This window comes from Calypte anna, chromosome 6 (genome assembly GCF_003957555.1).
Source record: "Calypte anna isolate BGI_N300 chromosome 6, bCalAnn1_v1.p, whole genome shotgun sequence".
Lineage (NCBI taxonomy): Eukaryota > Metazoa > Chordata > Aves > Apodiformes > Trochilidae > Calypte > Calypte anna.
The window spans coordinates 23,450,309-23,468,716 of record NC_044252.1 but is presented as its reverse complement, the minus strand read 5'-3'; the positions used below and the strand labels follow the sequence as shown (position 1 = coordinate 23,468,716).

Genomic DNA, 18,408 nt, shown 5'->3' with positions numbered 1-18,408 from the left:
TGCACCATGTGCTTGGGCTGGGCTGTGGTATGTTTGGCTCCAAAGATGTGGTTTAACCCCATGATATTTTCTTTTGGATTGGTATCAGAGCAGGATATTCACATTACTCAAGGGAAGGCAAAGATGCAGAAGACACATTCACTCTTTAGTGCTGCTTGCCTCTTCCAGCATCAATGGCCAGTTGATAGCAAAAAGGAAGTGGAGCTCTGGGGCTACAAAGCAGTAGGAATATAAATATATTTTTTGAATATAAAGCTGTTTTCCCTGCCAAAAACACAGGCAAAGCCAACATCGATGCCATATAGACAACATCTTCCAGCATCCATTTTTAGGGAAGGAGCTTGCAAGGTGCTTCCACTGTTGGTACAATAAGAAAAAGTAGCAGAGATCCTGCCTTTCCTTGGAGTGAATAACCAGGAACTCTTCCATGGCAGGGGACTGTCATCCTGCTGGAGGAGAACTCTCCCAACACATACAGCTCCATCTTTGCAACCAGCGCCCTGGAACAATCCCTTAAATATCCCCAGTGTTAGCAAGCACTGTAAGTGTTGGGTAGTATCCTGATACCCAGGAATGTGGTCTCAGGAGCCCCATTTACAGGACTGCTTGAGCAGCCTCAGGGTCTGAGTTACAGAGAGTGAGGGCTGTGGGCACTGTTGAAATTCCTTGCAGTATTCAGCTGAGTCTGTGCTAGGAGGCTAAAGTGGCTTGACTGGTAGTGTCTTCTACACTTATATTGTTCCTGTTCAGCTCTGGGAATAGCAGGAGCTGTTCAAACACAACTGAATCTCAACTTCTGATACTCCTGCACATTCTCTGCTGCATCCTGCCTGAGCCATTATTTCTGCATTGCTAGTGCAAGCTAACATCAAGGGGGCTACTTGGTACAAACTTTACAGAAGGGTAAGTGGAATAATGAAGATCAAGCTCAAATGTAGCTGAACTGGATGGCACAGACTTGGGTTCTGCCTCAATCCAGGCTCTAAAATTTGGAAGGAATTTTGTGTAAAGTGTTTTTTTTAACCTCAGTCTGTTAAGTGTCTATTTTTGGGTACAGCTACCCCTTCAGTTTTAAGGAGTCTTCAAATGCAGTGGAGAGGTTTTGCCTATTACCATGTTGTGAGCAAATTAAATTCTCTTCCCTCTCATTGCCTGTAGTTGCACAAGGTAGTATGGTATGTTATCTTAGACTAGGAGTGAGCATCTGAGGATTTCCTTCTGACAGAGGTGTTTTCTCTTCTAGCTGGTGTTTATTTTCCACAGTCATAGTGTTTCTTTGTTGCACTCCTGCCTTTGCAGACAGTCATACCTCTGCTAGAGATTGTAATTTTGACAAGTCCTGAGGAAGAGTATACACAGCATTCACAGCTAACTCCAATACTGCTTAGACAGACCTAAGCTGGCATTAAATTAGATTGTATTCCAAAGCCATAGATGGGGTCTCCAAACCATCTCTGTTGTGCTTGGAAAGACAGATAAAGCACTTCCTACCTGAAGTTCCTTGCTGCAGAAAAGAACTAGTTTAAAGGTACCTCTAGTGTTCTTCTGCCTCACTAAAGTCAGTGCTGTGGCTTTAGCATCAGTGTACCCTGAGAATGCTGGAAGTACAACATCATCTCTGCTTAAGTTTTTTGGTGTCCTGCAACTGCCTGGCATTTCTAATCCTGTATTGCTTTGGAATACAATCCTGCCCAGAGCAGAGGTGTGGGAGTGGCATTTGGGTCCAGTGGTTTTGATCAAGCCTTTAAAGGGGCATAGCTGGAGACCATAGCATAGTGCAGCAATATCTGGATATAAATCCAGGTCCAAACTTCTCAAGCATGGAGTGGATTTACTTCAGTTACCCCTATCTCACCTGTTGGCTTTACAAACAAACCCTCCTGCTGTTCCAGCTCTGCTGCATTGTGCAGCATCCATTTTTGAAGGGAAGTGGTGCTGCTCTATTAGTAGCACTCACATGTCTCTGGAAAGGCAGTGTAAATGCCCTGACATGGATGACTTCCAGGCAGTCTTGTCTCAAGCTGAAGACAGAAAAGTGGTGGGACTTGTAGAGTTGTAATCTCACACTATTCACAGAGCTCTGAGTGCAGTCTCTCTGCTTTCCCGACAGGTGGCAATGGTATGGATTCTGTAACAAAGAAAACGAGGCAAGATGGATCTGAAGTGACTGAAAGGCGTAAGAAGAACCTTTTATATTTTTATATCACACACCAAAAATCACAGAAGTGGATGCCCACTTTTTAAGGGACTGAATGCTGAAGACAGAATAAGGAGTGGAGTGCACCAAGATCAAACATATAGAGTTATTGTAGCATGTTTAACCACAGATGATTGTGCTGCAGTAACACTTCTAGACAGTAATGCAGACAGTTGAATTCTCCTTTTATCTCTGATACCAATGCCCTCTGTGGCCTATAAAATGTTCTTTAGATACTCTTTTGTCTGTATTTAAAACAGGATCCGCTTCCTGCTGGCACTATGTGAATTAGCTACTAGAAAGCTAGAAAGGGTTCTCACCATGGGCTTTGCTGTTACAGCAATGACTGTGGTCCAGAACTGCCCAGAATTAATATTACTTCCATGTTTTACAGGGATCTTGTAAAGAAAAAAAGTCATTAAGAGAGTGATATTCTTAGTTACTGTTAAGTCAGAAAGGCCTGCAAACAAACACAGAGCATTGTGTGCTATTGAGACGTCAGCAACCAAGCATTTATTTAAATTAGTAGATCTTCTTTCAATGCATCATGCTTTTCCAATGGAGATGAAGTAGAACATTGATCTTGTTTGGCTATATCAATATGACATTACATCTTCACCCTTTTCTTTCCTCAGTTATTACAGAGACTGTAACCACAAGACTGACATCCTTACCACCCAGTAAGTAATTGTCAGCCATTACATTATTTCTGTTCAGTGTTCTGTCCATGCTTTCTGATTGTATTTTTTTCCATAAGTTCCCTGGGTGCAGCAGGTCCCAGTGCAGAAAGCCTTGCATCCAAAGAGATGCCATTTTCAGAAATGCCTCGCCAACTATACTTGTTAGTGGAGACAAGAAGTGTGTGAGGAGGTGTCTGGCTATTGTCAGAAACAAAGCTACATAGTCCACTTATTTGATTTATTATGCAGATTTACAGGACTGTCCTTCAGTCCATATATGGAGTAAAACTCAAATACAAACCTGCTGTATCTGCAGTGTGAGTGCTTATCTACTCTGCTAAGACACTTTTCTGCAGTTCTGATATCTCAGCATACATGAAGCTCTATCTCACCAGACATGAGTGTGAGGACAATCTTGCAGCATCCTTGCTCTTCTCATTTTTACCCTGAAAGAATGTCTCACTGTGTTCTCATCTCTTCCAGAAGGAGGAAGCAGCAGTGGGCTCAAAACATCATCCCACACTGGGGGGACTGGAGTGGAAAAGAGGTCTTACACCCACAGCAGCAGCTATGTGACTTCAAGTAAGGAACTAAAACATTGCACAGTGAGGAAACAGAGAGCAGAGACAGCATGTATGGTCTGAGGAGAGATTAAGGGCAGGGAAGTAGGATGAGCCAGAGCCAAGGAAAATAGGTCTTATGAATCAGAAGTGGCAAATACTCAAAGCAAAGATATTCCTTCCATAAAGCTGGGTGTGAGGATGGGTGAATACATGGCAAAATTCCCATTTACTACAGGGAAAACTTTATTTCAGGACAACAACAAGAAATACTATTCCCACTGTTGTTAAGGCACTCAGAAACAAAATTTCCCTTCTTTCAGGATTTCTAGATCACAAGCTTTCTGACCATTTTTGTTGAAAAGACAGTTTTGATTAATCTTTTTTGTTGATCTTGCTGAGGATAGAATACTATTAAAGAATTTCCTATAAAACATTTTCTTATGTGTGTTTGTGTATGGCTTTTGTACTTTGAACAGTCTGACAGATTTTCTGGAGTACTGAATCAGTATGTGCTGTCTACTCCATAAAAAATGGTTTCTTCTCTAACATCATTCTTTGTCCAGCTGTTAGATTATAACATCAAAGGCTTCTGAAGCTTCCTAGCCAGGTTTGTGGAGCACCCCTCTCTGTCTTCAGTGGGAGAGACTTCATAACTATCCTTGTAGAAAACTTTCTCCAATAGAATTGACAAGCCAAAGGGAGTGAAATGCAGTTTGGAAGCTCATCAAGAGAGTCAGCCATATTCAATAGATCTGAGAGACATCTGCTTACCAATTGAAGGCCAGAGTGTGGAATCACTTTGCCTCAGGGCAAATGTGAAGTAACTCTGGTGAAGATGTCAGCCTAATTGCCTGGACTGGCACCAGTCTGAGAACTGAGCCCAATCCTGCAAACTCAAGTCACTCTGCAGGATTGTCATCTTCCTCCTCACATCTTTTCATTGTGTGGAGGAAAAGAAAATCTGGACTCCAGAGATACTCCAAGAACTCCAGAGTTCTTGGAAGTTTCACAGTCCACAGTCACAGTCACAGTCCACCTTTTGCTTTCACACTCTGCTTGCAAAACACTTCTAACAGAGGCCTGCTTGTCATTATAGTTCTTTCTGCTGAGTGGAAAAGTTACTGAACAAAACAGATGCTTGTGGAGGGGAAATCAGCAAGAAAATACTCTGTTGAAATCCCAAGGGCACACTTAGTTTGCAGTGATGAGTAAACAATATCCTGTCTGATCCTGCTGATCAGTGTGCATATGTTGCACTGTATCAACAGGGCTCCCTCTGCTGCACTCTGATCATACTCCAGCATTAGAATTCATACAAGGGAATGAATACGTTACTTACTGCTGCTCAGCTCCTTCTCCATAGCAATGATGTGATTTAGGAAGGGAAATTATTTCCTCTGTCTAAACACAACAGCCACTAATAACCTTCAGGGGCTTGACCCACACCTTGATAACTGCTCCAGAAAATGGACTGAGTGAGATATTACTAGGTGAGACTGTGGACAGCTGCTTTGGAAGTGGCCTTATCTTTGCTTTTTCTTATCTTAGGAACTGCATCCTACATCCTATAACACTTGGATTTACAGGTGGATATCTATCCAAACCAAAATCCAGCACTACACAGAACCAGATTTATTCCTGCTCAGGGGAGATGGCCTATTCATTCCCCTAAGCCAAAACCTGCTGATATATATCTCCTTGTTTTGAAACCACAAAGGTAGCCAATACTCCTCTCCACACTGTATGCTGAGAACAGAGTTAGACACAAATGCAGCTCTTGCCTGTCTCTAACTGGGAGGTACCTGTGCAAATTTGTCCATCTCCGAAGACAATAACATAAAGCATCAAGGTCATACATCCAGGATGTATCTTCAGCTTCCTTAGGGTGTTTTGTTTTGCCTATAGGCGGAAGTGGTAGACTGAATTCATCATCATCATCCTCCAGCTACAGACAAGCCCAGTCTCCCAGCTCTACTCTCACTAAATCACCTGGCTCAACATTTGAAAGGAAAACCTATGTCAACCGCCATGCAACATATGAAGGTATCACAGAACACAGCATAGAAAGGAAGCAATAGGTAGTGCTCTCTGAGGTTGCAGTAATGCAGGATTGTGCCAAATAGCAAAAGAATCTCATTGTTGTTTTGCTAGGAAATAAGGCATCAGGGACACAAAGCTCTTTCTTTTTTAAATGGAAATGTTTGTTGACTGCTGGGATTAGACAGCTATCAGGAAGACATGTTTTGAAATCTTTTAATGATCTTATGCAAAGTATTAATGAACACCTTTCTGTTCTTTGCAGGGAGCTCCAGTGCCAACTCTTCTCCTGAGTTTCCCAGAAAAGAGTCTGGTATGTTCTTTTTAGTGTTGTTCCTCTGAACATTATGGCAAGTCATGTGAGTTAGTGACTATTGTGACTTTTTAAACATTACTGTGTCTTGCTCTATCTATACTGCCTCTGTACTGGGCAGCCAGTGCAGCTCCATGACTTTGAAGGAGTTATTTTGGATTTACAATAACAGCTGACAGCAGGGTCTTGACCTGATACATATTCAAACAGAGGGCACCTGCCATGTATCTGCTACTCTCAGCTGTTTTCATGGTGGTAGCCATATGGCACAGAACATGAAGAAAAGAACATGGGATGCTTCATATTTCCTGTCCCCCAGCACCCACTGTACCTGGGAGAACAGCTGCAGACAAGAAAGCCCAAACTCTTAAGGTTTTAGACTATTGCTGGATATAGTTTTCCAGGACTTTTCTAGTAGCTCTTTTCTAGGCTTCAGCATCTTTATAGAAAGATGAACTGGCTATCCAGTGACATATTTATACTGAAAATTGTCAGCAGGTATGAGCTTGACCTGTTCAAACTCTGAGCTGCTGGTTTTACTCAGTGAAGATAGGCCTTCTTTCTGTCACCTTGAGGAGGCAGGGTTTCACAGTGCCCAGCCTTGGTCAGGGGGGTGGACAGGTCCATTAGCTTCCTTTCAGCCTGTTGGAATGCGGTATCATCATCTATGAACAACATTTATGTGAACAAAGAGAAACAGCAGTTGGTTCAGAACTACTGACTCTTTAAGATACATTATGGTCCAAAGAGGTCCTGGTCAGAACTCTTAAGGGTTCAGTTCCCCTAGCTGAGCCCCAAGTAAAGGTTCCTGTGAATCTGAGCAAGATCCATGTATTCATTTTCAGAGATGTCACAGGCAGTAAAGCCTAATACTGCTTTTCTCTCATTGCTGTTCACAGCATCTGCCTCCACAAGAGGAAGAAGCCAGACTCGAGGTGAGTCACATTGTGCTTTTGGAAGCCTCCTTTGTTTCCTTCAATATGATTCAGAGGGTGTTAAGTGACCATGTTCCTTATCTAGAATGAATCGGTTTTACTGTGGAGCAGTCAGGTGCAGTATGTTAATTTACACCACTGCAAATGTGAACCGTGTATCTGTAAGCAATTGCTGAAACAAGCTTGGTGTAAAAATTGACCGTAGGGAAGGTCATGGTAGTTTGGACTGTGTTAGAAAGGGAGATCTATTTGGGGACCTGGAGATCTGAGGGCACGGGACTTAGTCTTGCAACTTCTCTGTTCACTACAATAAACTCAGTCCATACATGCTCTGTGGCCCCTTCTGACATATTTACAGTGATTGTGCTCATGTTTCTCTTACTGCAATCTATCTTACAAACCATGAGGCCAGAACCTGCAACAATCTCATGCTGTAGTAAGGAGACAGTGAAGAATTATGGACTTGCTATGGTCTGTTTAGCCAGCTCACTGTAAAGCTCTGCATTGTTTAAATCATTCAGCTCTTCTAATTAGTTATTAACACTAATAACTAATTAGTGTTAATATTAACTAATATTAACACCAATAACTAATCTTTGGGCAAAGAAGGATTATATTGCTCTGTGAGAGTGTAATATCTGTTCTAAGTTGCTTGAAGACCAAACTATAATGTCACTTTATCCAAGTTAATTTTAGCAGTGGATAAATCAAAGTATGTTTTTGCACACTCTTGGAGAGTGTCACAGTTACCAATTATTCTACCTCAGATCTTCAGTCTCCTCTAACACAATACATATATGAGCTACCAGCAGAATTAGGCCATACATAATACAACAGACACTAGAGAATCATCTCCAGCTTCTCATATTACTTCAGAAAATAATACCAATCCATCAGCTTCTCCATATGAATGCCAGAGCAAGTGTTTCTTTTATAGTGCATGCACTGCCAAGATTTCATCTTCAGAAGCATGTATCACATGTCCTGGCTGGCCAGTTTGCTTGTGGGTGGCAAGTTTAAATGCTTACCTCAGTCAAAGCACACTAATTCTATAGTATTCTGTGCTGGACAGTAGAAGTCAGTGATAAAATCAAGTACCTGGTGAGAGTGTTGGCTTAAAGCTTGCCTGGTTACACTTAGTGAGCCAAAAGACAAGTCAACAGGTTGAAAGAAACTAAATTGTACAGTTCATTGAAGTGATGACAGTGTGAATTTTACCCAAGTAATAGGTAATTTTCTTGTTCAGTAAGCTTCTTTCAGATCTCTAGGGTTTTGTCAAGAAGACAGAATAATAATGTCTGGGAATATCAGTGTGACTGAGAACTGCATAAGTAGACCTTCTGTATGTCAGTGCTGTTGAGGCTCTGAAAAAAAAAATAGCTCTCTGGAATTAAAAGTAGCAAAACATGACCTCAAAACAAAAAGTTGTCCAAACTAGTTCACAAACCAGCCAGTCCACATGGATCATGAGTGCTGCTCAGAAATTCACTTCAGCCTAAAGATTTGTTCCTAGTCCAGGGCACAAGTGCTCCAAATTCATGATCTTCTTTTTCTCTTCCCAGAGAGTGAAATACGAGTCCGACTGCAGAGCGCATCTCCCTCTGGCAGATGTAAGTGCCATGGGTTTTATTTCAGCAGGATCAGGTATAAGAGGGAGGGTATTACTGCTCTGGGCATAGCAATGTCTCTGGGACTCAGTCTTCATGACAGGTAGCAGTTTGTCATTCTTTTTTTTGCTGTTAAGAATATTAATTTGTCTTCCCTGCTGAACAAAGAATGATGATGTTGGTTAGGTGATGGTGTTGCAAGGATTTAGTTGTATCTGGTCACAGAAATGAGGCCCTGCAGCTTTGTTATTAAGTGACAGCCCCCAGAAGGCACCCCCAGAAAAGTACAACTTCATAGACACAGGTAAATTCCACTGAGTGGGTCAGCCAGGGCAGGATTACATATCAAGGCAATAATGGCTTTTGGGTGAGTCTGAATGCTTCTTTTCCTGCCAGGGACAGAGTTGGATGATGTGAAACGTTTACTGAAAGGAAGTCGCTCAGCCAGCTGCAGCCCTACCCGATCACCATCAAGTACTCTCCCGATACCAAAAAAGGCTGTGGTGGAGACAAAGATGATTACTGAGAGTTCTCAATCAGGTACTTGGCAGAGGATATTTAGCAGTGCTGGAGCCATTCCAAACATCATCCGCCATAAAAATACTCAGTTGCTAGGAACATTGAAATAAGAATACATGGTCTCTGTCCCAGAAAGTGGTGGCAATACAGAAAAAGGGTCAGAATGGTGGAGGGCTGTCCAGATGTTGCCCTAACAAGAGCTATTTTGGATAGCTTTATAGTGACTTGTCTGATTTCTATAAAAATAAGCTAGTTCCTGCTGCCATCAGCTCTAATTCAGAGGTGCTTCTGATAGAGACAAGAGCTCTAAGCCAATATGTCCTCAAGCAATTTTCTCTCTCATCTCCAAGCAATATGAACATAGCACTGAGGAAAACATATGGGTCAGTGAATTCTTGGCCACACCACATGGTTCAGAGGTCAGTAGGACTTGATAGTTTACTGATAATAGAAGTGGTACTTCAAATAATATAACCAGCTTTAATCATTCCCAAGTCTCGCCACAATCATAAAATTATGGGATCATAGAGTGGTAGGGGTAGGAAGGGACCTCTGGAGATCATCTAGTCCAACCTCTACGCCAAAGCAGGATCACATAGGGCAGGTCACAGAGAAACACTTCCAGATGGGTCTTGAAAGTGTCCGGAGAAGGAGACTCCACAAACTCTCTGAGCAGGCTGTTCCAGTGCTCCATCACACTTACAGTAAAAAGATTTTTCCTTATATTGAGGTAGAATCCCCTGTATTCCAGTTTATGTCTGTTGTCCCTAACCCTAAATGCCACAATGCTTGTGGCAGTGGCATTACCATTCACTTCACTGTCCTCCACCAGTATCTAGGAACAAACAACACTTTTGTTCTTGTACATGGTTCAATTGGGAATTTTAGTCCAATACACTAGTGAATGAATCAGAGCCACATGTGGGAAACAGAAGTCATACATTTCATGGTCCAGAATGATTTATTAATACAATGGCAGACACAGTGGTTTATTCTGGTATTTTATTCAGTTATAACATGTCAACCAGTCATACAGTGTAGTCATTGTGTTAACTTCATAAGGGTAATTCAAGTTTAAGGCAGATTAAGTTGTTTTCCATGTAAACCTGCAATGCATGCTAAGACACTAGCCCAGTCTCATTAAAACCCATCTCTGCTTTTTTTTTTTACAGTGTCAGGGACATATGATACAACCATACTGAATACTGCCCTCCCTTCATACATGTGGTCCTCCACTCTGCCTGCAGGGTCTTCCCTGGGTGGACACCATAACAGCTCTTCCTTGATCAATTCTATGTCTCACTCTACAGGATCAGGTATGTTCCCTGGACCCTCCAGGCTTGAAGAATGTAAATAAGTATGTATTGAAGCTGGGTCAGTGCTTCTTTTCTTTTGCACAGCAAGAAAAACTAAAATGATGGAAGAACCAAGGTGGCAGGGAATATGCTTGAATTTTCTCTTATTTTATGTAATTTGATGCTCTCTGCTTCTACACTGACTGTATTTGAAAAACCTTATTTGTGAGGATCCATTGTCCTGACTGCCTGATCTGTCACTAAACTTTGGTGTTTGCTTCCTCAATTAGGTCAGGCTCACATTCCCTATCAAAATTAGTTTTGCAGTCTAGTAAACACTGGACTATCCTGGCCTATTGTAAGAACCTGACCTAACTCTGTAGTCCTCATAGAGTAAAGATGTAATCAATAGTGTTGACTGTGATTATAACTTGCAAGGCCCATTTCTAAATGCCAGGGATGCTGCATTTCCCAGCTGCAGAGAAAAAACCCAGGAAGATTTATGATAGCATATCATGAAAAGCTTTGCTTTCTCACATTGTCTCATGAGTGAACTTGTCTGATGTAGGATTCTCTCCCTTTTGTCAGTTCAGTAAAAGAGTAGTTTGGTGTCATAATTTTTCAATATATTTGATTACACAATCCTCTGTGTAATTATTGTGCATTTTCACTGACTGCATTTCCAAGTAAGTGCCTTTGACTCTTCTTTGACTGTGCCACTGATGTTCAGGTGCTGGATTTCCAGTTCCAGAGAAGAAGTAACATTTTGCTTCCTCTTTTTGCAGTTTTTGGTGTTCCAAATAACCTGGCTCCCACCAATCATGCTCTGAACACAGGCCTGAGCACTTCCTCCACAGGTTGGACTTTTCGTCTCTTCACAGTTCAATAGTGCTACACACCTGGCAGACATGGGCAATGAAACACTATCTATATCACTGTTCCTCACCTTAGTGTCAGCAGCATATCTGCAAAACCCAGTAATTCTTTGGTTATGGTGAATTTGTTATGATTTTTTCTGAGTCATTCCTATAGAACTTCTGACAATTTTTATCTGGGAGGCAGGCAAAATTAGAGATTTTCCAAGAAGAGTGGTTTGTCTTTTGAAAGGCCAGCCTTTTTCTCCCCTAAAACAACTCAGGGTAATGCCTTAGAAAACGTATGTGTTCTAATCTGTGAAGACCCACTGTTTCTCTGTCAGTTTTCTTTGTAATTGTCCATTTCTTCACCTGGCTCAGGACTTTGGGCAGTTTCTTCAATGTCACTCTTCATACATATCTGGCACAATCATACACATGGTGTCTACCTAGCACAGCACCACCATGCAGACCCATCAGTGCTCTCTGAATGGGCTTGCAGAGAGAGCAGGGTATAATGAGAGCAGTCTGTGAAACTGCACTAATACTGCCACATTGATTGTGTCACCAAAAGTGTCACCTTCCAAGCCGTTTGCTTCTCTCAGGGCAGTGATTTGACAAATACTCTGTGCAGTTATCTCCTTAAAATTCCCTTAGTCAGATCAAGCCAGTTTTCTGAATTTACCTTTTTAGCCAAGTGCCCCACCTGTAGAAATGTCCATGCAGCCATAAGTGTGGCCTTGTAATCTAATTTGAGATAATGTCTTCAAATGTCCTGGGCCAACAATAACTTAGCCAGCAAATTGATATAAGGAAAAAAACATTCTCTAAGAAAAATATTTGACCAGAAGTGCTCGTGATAAGCTTGTGATGCCTCCAGCTGTCTGGTGAAATTTGCTGGGAGAAGTTGTCATTGCTGTCATTGGTTTTGTTTTGTTAGTCAGAATACCACCTGAACTGCAGGACTCCTGTAACTCCCATTGCAATGTTTTTCTTTGCAGTATTTGGTGTTCAAAACAACCTGTCTCCAAGCTGTGCAACCCTGACCCAGAATTCTACTGCAGCCTCCACAGGTCAGCAACAACTTTAGCCTAAAGAAAGTGTCAAGGTCACCAATGTGTATTGCTTTCTCCCACCTTTTCCATAGTAACCAGAAAGTTCATGTGTCAGAGACTCCCTCTTCACTATCTTCTTGTGTGAAGCAGTGAGGTGTGAGGGGATATTGAGGAACATTTCTTCTGCTTTGCATGTGCAGGAACAGCTCCTAGTGCCTACATTAGCACTAGAGATTTGCTTGCTTATTTGAGTTGTCCTACATTCCCTGAATGAGAAAATGTAATTTTTAATGGTGTGCAGCCCACGGTTGGTGTGTGTAGGTACCTTGCTGTCCTTCATCTCGTTCATTCTCAATTATCTTCATTGCAGCATATGGAATGAAGAACACTTCTCAGAGCAACAGCATGGCAAGTACAGGTGTGTCTGCCTCAGCAGGTGAGTGTGTCATTCACAGTTGCTTAGCCATGGCCTTCTATAAGCATATAATAATAAAAATGAGTTAGAGGTTCAGATAGCTGAGTGACACTGCAGGCTCCTCAGGAGCATCACTTGTCTCTAGCCAAGTTTCCCAGTTGTACTTTTCTGAAAAGAAAGCAAATGAGCCAGAACCTAAGAATGAGCAAATTATTCAAATCTCCTCCACTTTGTAGTAACTCAGATTATATAATTGCAGCTCAATAAGGAGGTAACTGGATAGAAGACACGCATGTGAAATTGTGCTCCATTTGAAGCCAAAATACTTGCAAGGTTCCTCCTAATCATCGTTTTGCAGCAGTGTCAGGCAATCAAAAATCAAGGAATCGACTTACACATTATCAGATTTATTTTTTTAATCAGAGGAGTTGAAATCTTTCTACTGTCCTTTCATCTTTGAACTGCTGGGACTCATCTTTTCCAGTTTATTTCCACTACTCTGAAAGCTATGAATTCATTTTTTTGTGCACAGTTCCTTTTGTAATCCAAGGACTCCCAAGGATAAGCCTTAAAAATAGATGTAAATACAGGTTTACTTTTGGTTTCTGCTAGAATAATGAAATAATACCATTCTGTTTATCTTGGTTTTCAATGCTGTGTCAATTTGTATGCAAATTCAGGTTTGTACAGCATTCTACTCATAATTGACACTGCCCAGTGGTAAAAGAGTGACCACACTGATGTTTTTGAGCCTTTTTTGGCCTGTGCCCAATCTCAATAAGCCACAGTTAAATCCCTCAGAACCACACCTGGCTCCCAAAGATATGGAGTGCTTTGTGCTTGCCTGAGTAGGTCTGCTAAGGGTGTTCCTCATTTTGAGATGTTCCAGCTCTGGTACCCCTTGAATGTCTATTCCGACTGAGTTTCTATGATTCTATAGTAAGTGTGTTTGGGAAGTGAAGAGGTCATTGAGCAAAGCTTTTCTGCATGTGATTTAATTCCAGGTGCTCTGTATTTGTGATAGCAGTTTCTCCCCTCCTGGTGAACTGCATATCTCTGGAGAAATCTAACCACATGCACAGCTCTCCTCGTAGCTTCAGTGACCAGTGTGTCTGTCACTGGGTGTTTATCATGATGACAACCCCAGTCACAGTGACACTCACCTATTTTAGTGAACAGAAGTTCACTCTAAGGCTTGTGGTTGTGACTCATTGGTCCACACTCATCTCCTCCCCTTTCCCATCCTGTTCCAATATTCTAGGTGGGACAGTTGTGACCTCCCAGGGAGATGACATTCTGCGCAAAGACTGCAAATTCCTGCTTCTTGACAAGGACAATGCCCCAGCAAAGAAGGAGACAGAGCTCTTGATCATGACAAAGGACAGTGGCAAGGTCTTTAATGCCTCTACCACTGGGCTTAATGGAGGTAATTTCTCTTTTCTGGGACATGAGGGTATTCTGAGGGCAGGGAAAGGGAGGAGGTCAAAGTTTAGGACACTGCACCTGACTTAAACCCCTGCAAGCCAAACAGGCAGGCAAGTTATCCCTTAATCATGCCACCTGCAATCTAAGTCTGGCTTTTACATTTGAAACTCCAGAATGTGCCTTGGAACAGTTCACAAAACTTTGAAAGCAAAAATAATTCCAGTTTAAACATGCAGAGTTACTGTCGCTTCCCAGCAAAAAACGTACTTTTTTTGCCAATGAAACAATATAGACCTGGTTGAAGTTCTGTTGTAATGTTTTTAATTATATTTGGTTCCTGTTCAGGGTCTTTTGTAGAAGACACCCTGAAGAAAGAGAAGCAGGGATTTTCCTCTGCGTACGCTACCGATACTGGTCTAAAATCAGATGGAAATGGTAAGAGTTTGTTCCTGTGGCAATGCAATAGAACAACTTTTTCCTTCTGCTTGCATTACTACCTCTCCAATGCAAGAGCATGCTCTAAGTTTTATCATACATAGACTGTTAAAATATCTTTTACTTTTGAAGCAGGAGGACTGAAATCCATGCAGGCAAGGGACAAAGCAGCTTACGCAGGTAAGCTTTCCTTTGAGGGATCACCAAAGCACAGTATGCCAAAAAGCAATTGTTCTTGAGTGACATGAGTGACCTCTGTGCACTGGCATCAGACAGAAGGCATGTTGAGGAGGCTGCTCTGTCTGTAATGAGCAGAGCACATACCAGAGAAATTGGTACCAGTGGTTTGATTGTGGATGAGTGGGAACTTGGGGTATTTTTTTATTGCCAGAGAAGATCAGATGTCTGACAGCTGCATCCTGCTACTGGGACAAATTTAAGAGGAAGGAGAGGGCTCAGACAGACTATGCTGGCTATTGCTGCTATTTATGGCTCAAAATGATATAAAAAATTGAGCCCAAGGGGATCACATTTTTCAGCTGTTACTTTAAAAAGCACTGAGTGTTGTTCCCTGTTTAAATTCCCATTGGGAATGCTGTTCCCAGTTTCTACAGGGACTAGAATTACATTTACTGTCTGCAGAGTTGATGTAAAGATTTTTGTCAATAGACCTTTGGATAATGGGTCAGACCTTAATGTCCTTATTCTCAAGAGATTTTTGACTCTGAAGTCAAGGAATTCTTTGTTAACCAGGAGACTGCCCCTTCCCCCCTTCCCTCTTCCAGAAATACGAAATGGTGATGCAGGGGGTGCAGTTGGATCAGCACCATCCTGGTGTCCCTGTGGTTCCTGCTGTAGCTGGTGGAAATGGCTCCTGGGTTTGCTCCTGGCCTGGCTGCTTCTCCTTGGTCTGCTTTTTGGACTCATTGCTCTGGGTAAGCAATAACTGAGGAACAGGATGTTGAATGGGATAGAAAGACAAGCAGAGCATGTAAGCTGGCAAAGAGGCCAAGTACCAGAAACATCAAGCCAGAGAACTGCCTGTGCAGCTTGATGATGACCGCCACTGAGACATTACAAGTGGACAGAAAGAATAGATGAGGAATATGAACTTTTGATATGGGATTATATAATGAATAGAACAGAAAAACTCCTGAGGAGTGAAGTTTTGCTTCTCAGAGACTAACAGATTACAAAGCTGTCATTTAAACTCCAAATATCCCAGCTAGAATATTCCTGCAAAACTCAGTGGCCATGGCTATTTGACACACTGGTTCCTTGTCTCTGCTATGAGAAGTAGGAATTTCAGGCATCCATCTCTTTACTTTACCCTTCCAGCGGAAGAAGTGAGAAAGCTGAAATCTCGTGTGGAAAACCTGGAAAAAATCAATGGTGGCCTCCTGACAATTAATGGAGGAGATTCAAAAATAGCAAAGGATGTTTCAAGAGTAGACTATCTTCAGGGGATTTCACCATCCTCAACCTTCCCTTACGAAAATGAAGAGTCAGTTTGGTTGATGGTGAAGAACAGACTGAACAAGGAAAGAGAACGAGGTGAGCAGAGTCAATGTCTGTGATGCTGCATGAGACCAGATTATTTAAAGGGAATTGGGAGGATTTGACTGCCCAAGGGCCTGAGAATCAGGATTTTTACATTGCAATGAAGTCTGTCAAAAATAGTGTCCTCACCTGTCCTCCTAGAGGCAGTGATGCCACTAACACAGATGGTGCATTTCTTAAAGCCAGCAGGAAAGGGAGAAGAGGTTGTGTGCATGTCATCATGTACCATGCTTGTTGTAGAAGGTGACTTTTCCATTTTGAAAGAGCTACACAGAAAAATTAACCTACACATTATTTCTCATGCTACTTTTCTTAACAAGGGAAGTTTTATTTACTTCTGTGTAGCAGACAATGGAAATAGGTTAAGAACAGAGGAGCTTACATTCTCCCAGCTTCAGAAATCTCATAGATTTGGGAAAGCAAATTTGTTAAGAAAGCTCTACTTACAAAGCCATGCTGTGCTTGACAGTCTGTGCTGCCTGCAGCCTCAAAATCCAAATAGAAGGGGTTTTGTATGTGAAGCAAGTAGCTATTTTGTTGTGTAATGCACTCTAACAGCCCCTTCACTTCCTGTTACAGGCTACTTCCGAGGGGAGAAAGGAGAACCTGGTGAGAAAGGTACAACCATATTGCCCTTGTTTTCCCCTGTGCTCTTCCTTTACTCTGGAAATGCAGATTTGGAGTGGATGTTGCCACAAGGAGCAATTAGAGTGGGAAAGATGATGTTGGTTTATACTTGAATAAAGAGTGTAAAGATAGTTTGCCGTTCAACTGTAGAGGGCCTGATCCCATGCTGAACTTATGTGAGAGGCCCAACCTTCCATTGTGCCAGTGTGAAAGTCCAAATCCTCTTTGCCACTGGTGAAATGGGACTGATCCTGTACTATTAAAGTGTAAAGTGTTCCTGTTCACCCTGCCTCATGTTTAATTGAAGGTGGGAAAGCAACTAGAAAAGTGAAATGAATGAGCAGTCATTGGAAATATATCAGGATCTCTCATGATTTTATTCTTTTTTTTTCTTCTTTTCTCAGGTGACATTGGAATGCAAGGTCCCAGAGGTGAGTCTGGAGTTACTTGCCTTCTCAGGGAGGTTGGCAGCCTGACATAGGGTGAAAATGATCACAGAAGTTAGAGAAGCTGATGGATTTTGTAGTTCAGAGATTGTTGTGGTGGTAGCATTTTTTTGCTCTTCTTCCAGGCAAAGACATTTTGAAATTCACAGTAGAGGTGAAAACAGATCTCACTTTGAATCTAGAAACTTCTTTCACCTGCAGGAAAATTGTTACTGAAGCCACACTTCTACTTCGTGTAGTCACAGAGTGATTAAGAGAATTTCACATGGTGTGAATTTTTCAACCCATTGCATAAATAACAGAGGGGGTAATGTGGCATCTCTGGAGGTGGTAGAACTTGTAAACATTCTAGGAACATAAAATAATTTTTATGGGAGGTGAGGATCAATCTAAGTGACAAAGTGACAGGTAGGGAAGGCCTATTTCCCACTGACTGTCTATTTCTTTATCCCTACAGGAGACCGAGGACTTCCAGGTGAGCATTAGTACAATTCTGCCTTGAAGGAGGCTATTTGGTGACGTTACTGTAGGCAAGAACAAATTTTGCACTGCAAACTTAGCTCGAGGTGGTTGTCTAGAGTCAATATTTAGCATAGACTAAGTTATTGGATTAAAACCTTGGTGCTGAGCTTACAGATACAGGTCAGAGACTTGCAAGCAAGGCCTCAGCCTGGCTTCCACTTAGTTGAACAATCCTAATTTGAGGCTGTGAAGATCCAAGCCTACCTTTGAAAGAGTTCCACGGCTACATGACTACTTGGCCCAACTTCCTTGAGCTCTTACAAGTACTGTATTCTTCTGAAGAGATCCCTGTTCAAGTACCTTCCTTATAAGTAATATACTCTAATCCAACTGTTTAATCCCTCCAGCCTTCAGGTTCCCCTAATTTGCATGTCATTTTTTCGTTGTATACAGACAAAGACTCTAAACATTTGTTGTGTTTTTCTTTCCAGGCATTCCTGGTCCCATTGGGCACCAAGGACCAGAAGGACCAAAAGGACAGAAAGGCAGCATGGGTAAGTATCTCTATAATGTTGTGACTCTCTTACAATGAATTAACAACATGACATGGGAATGGAGACACCAGGTTGATGTGATCATTACTGTTCCCCATGGAGATGTCATGGATCCTCTGTCCAAGGTCTCCCATGAAAACCCTTTTTTTTACCAGGCCTTGGTTTTCTATAGGTGATCCTGGCATGGAAGGCCCCATGGGACAAAGAGGTCGAGAAGGGCCACCAGGGCCTCGAGGGGAGCCTGGACCAGCAGGAGCTGGAGGAAAGGGAGACAGAGGTAGGAAAAAGTTTTCCCATTTATGTATAAAGCAGAGATGGACAAAAGTTAGAATGTGGTCCTAATTTATAAAACACTTTCTGATTATTCAAGTCTAGATTTCATTTTAGATATTTCCCAGCACAGATAATGCTGGCCTAAGGGATTTTTTT

General features: G+C 42.0%; 1 protein-coding gene across 1 annotated transcript in view; it reads left to right on the top strand.

Moving 5' to 3' along the window:
* Window positions 1–2,121: 2,121 nt before the first annotated feature.
* COL17A1 (collagen type XVII alpha 1 chain) overlaps window positions 2,122–18,408 on the top strand; it is a 34,987-nt gene continuing 18,700 nt past the window's right edge. The window contains exons 1-22 of the mRNA XM_030453431.1: window positions 2,122–2,176; window positions 2,833–2,877; window positions 3,361–3,459; window positions 5,346–5,483; window positions 5,743–5,790; window positions 6,690–6,725; window positions 8,288–8,335; window positions 8,729–8,872; window positions 10,024–10,167; window positions 10,932–11,003; window positions 12,002–12,073; window positions 12,426–12,491; window positions 13,732–13,896; window positions 14,241–14,330; window positions 14,466–14,510; window positions 15,116–15,265; window positions 15,669–15,884; window positions 16,470–16,508; window positions 16,922–16,948; window positions 17,421–17,441; window positions 17,911–17,979; window positions 18,152–18,256. Coding sequence (XP_030309291.1) covers window positions 2,122–2,176; window positions 2,833–2,877; window positions 3,361–3,459; window positions 5,346–5,483; window positions 5,743–5,790; window positions 6,690–6,725; window positions 8,288–8,335; window positions 8,729–8,872; window positions 10,024–10,167; window positions 10,932–11,003; window positions 12,002–12,073; window positions 12,426–12,491; window positions 13,732–13,896; window positions 14,241–14,330; window positions 14,466–14,510; window positions 15,116–15,265; window positions 15,669–15,884; window positions 16,470–16,508; window positions 16,922–16,948; window positions 17,421–17,441; window positions 17,911–17,979; window positions 18,152–18,256 — 1,894 coding nt within the window. The remainder of the gene's footprint in view (window positions 2,177–2,832; window positions 2,878–3,360; window positions 3,460–5,345; window positions 5,484–5,742; window positions 5,791–6,689; window positions 6,726–8,287; window positions 8,336–8,728; window positions 8,873–10,023; window positions 10,168–10,931; window positions 11,004–12,001; window positions 12,074–12,425; window positions 12,492–13,731; window positions 13,897–14,240; window positions 14,331–14,465; window positions 14,511–15,115; window positions 15,266–15,668; window positions 15,885–16,469; window positions 16,509–16,921; window positions 16,949–17,420; window positions 17,442–17,910; window positions 17,980–18,151; window positions 18,257–18,408) is intronic.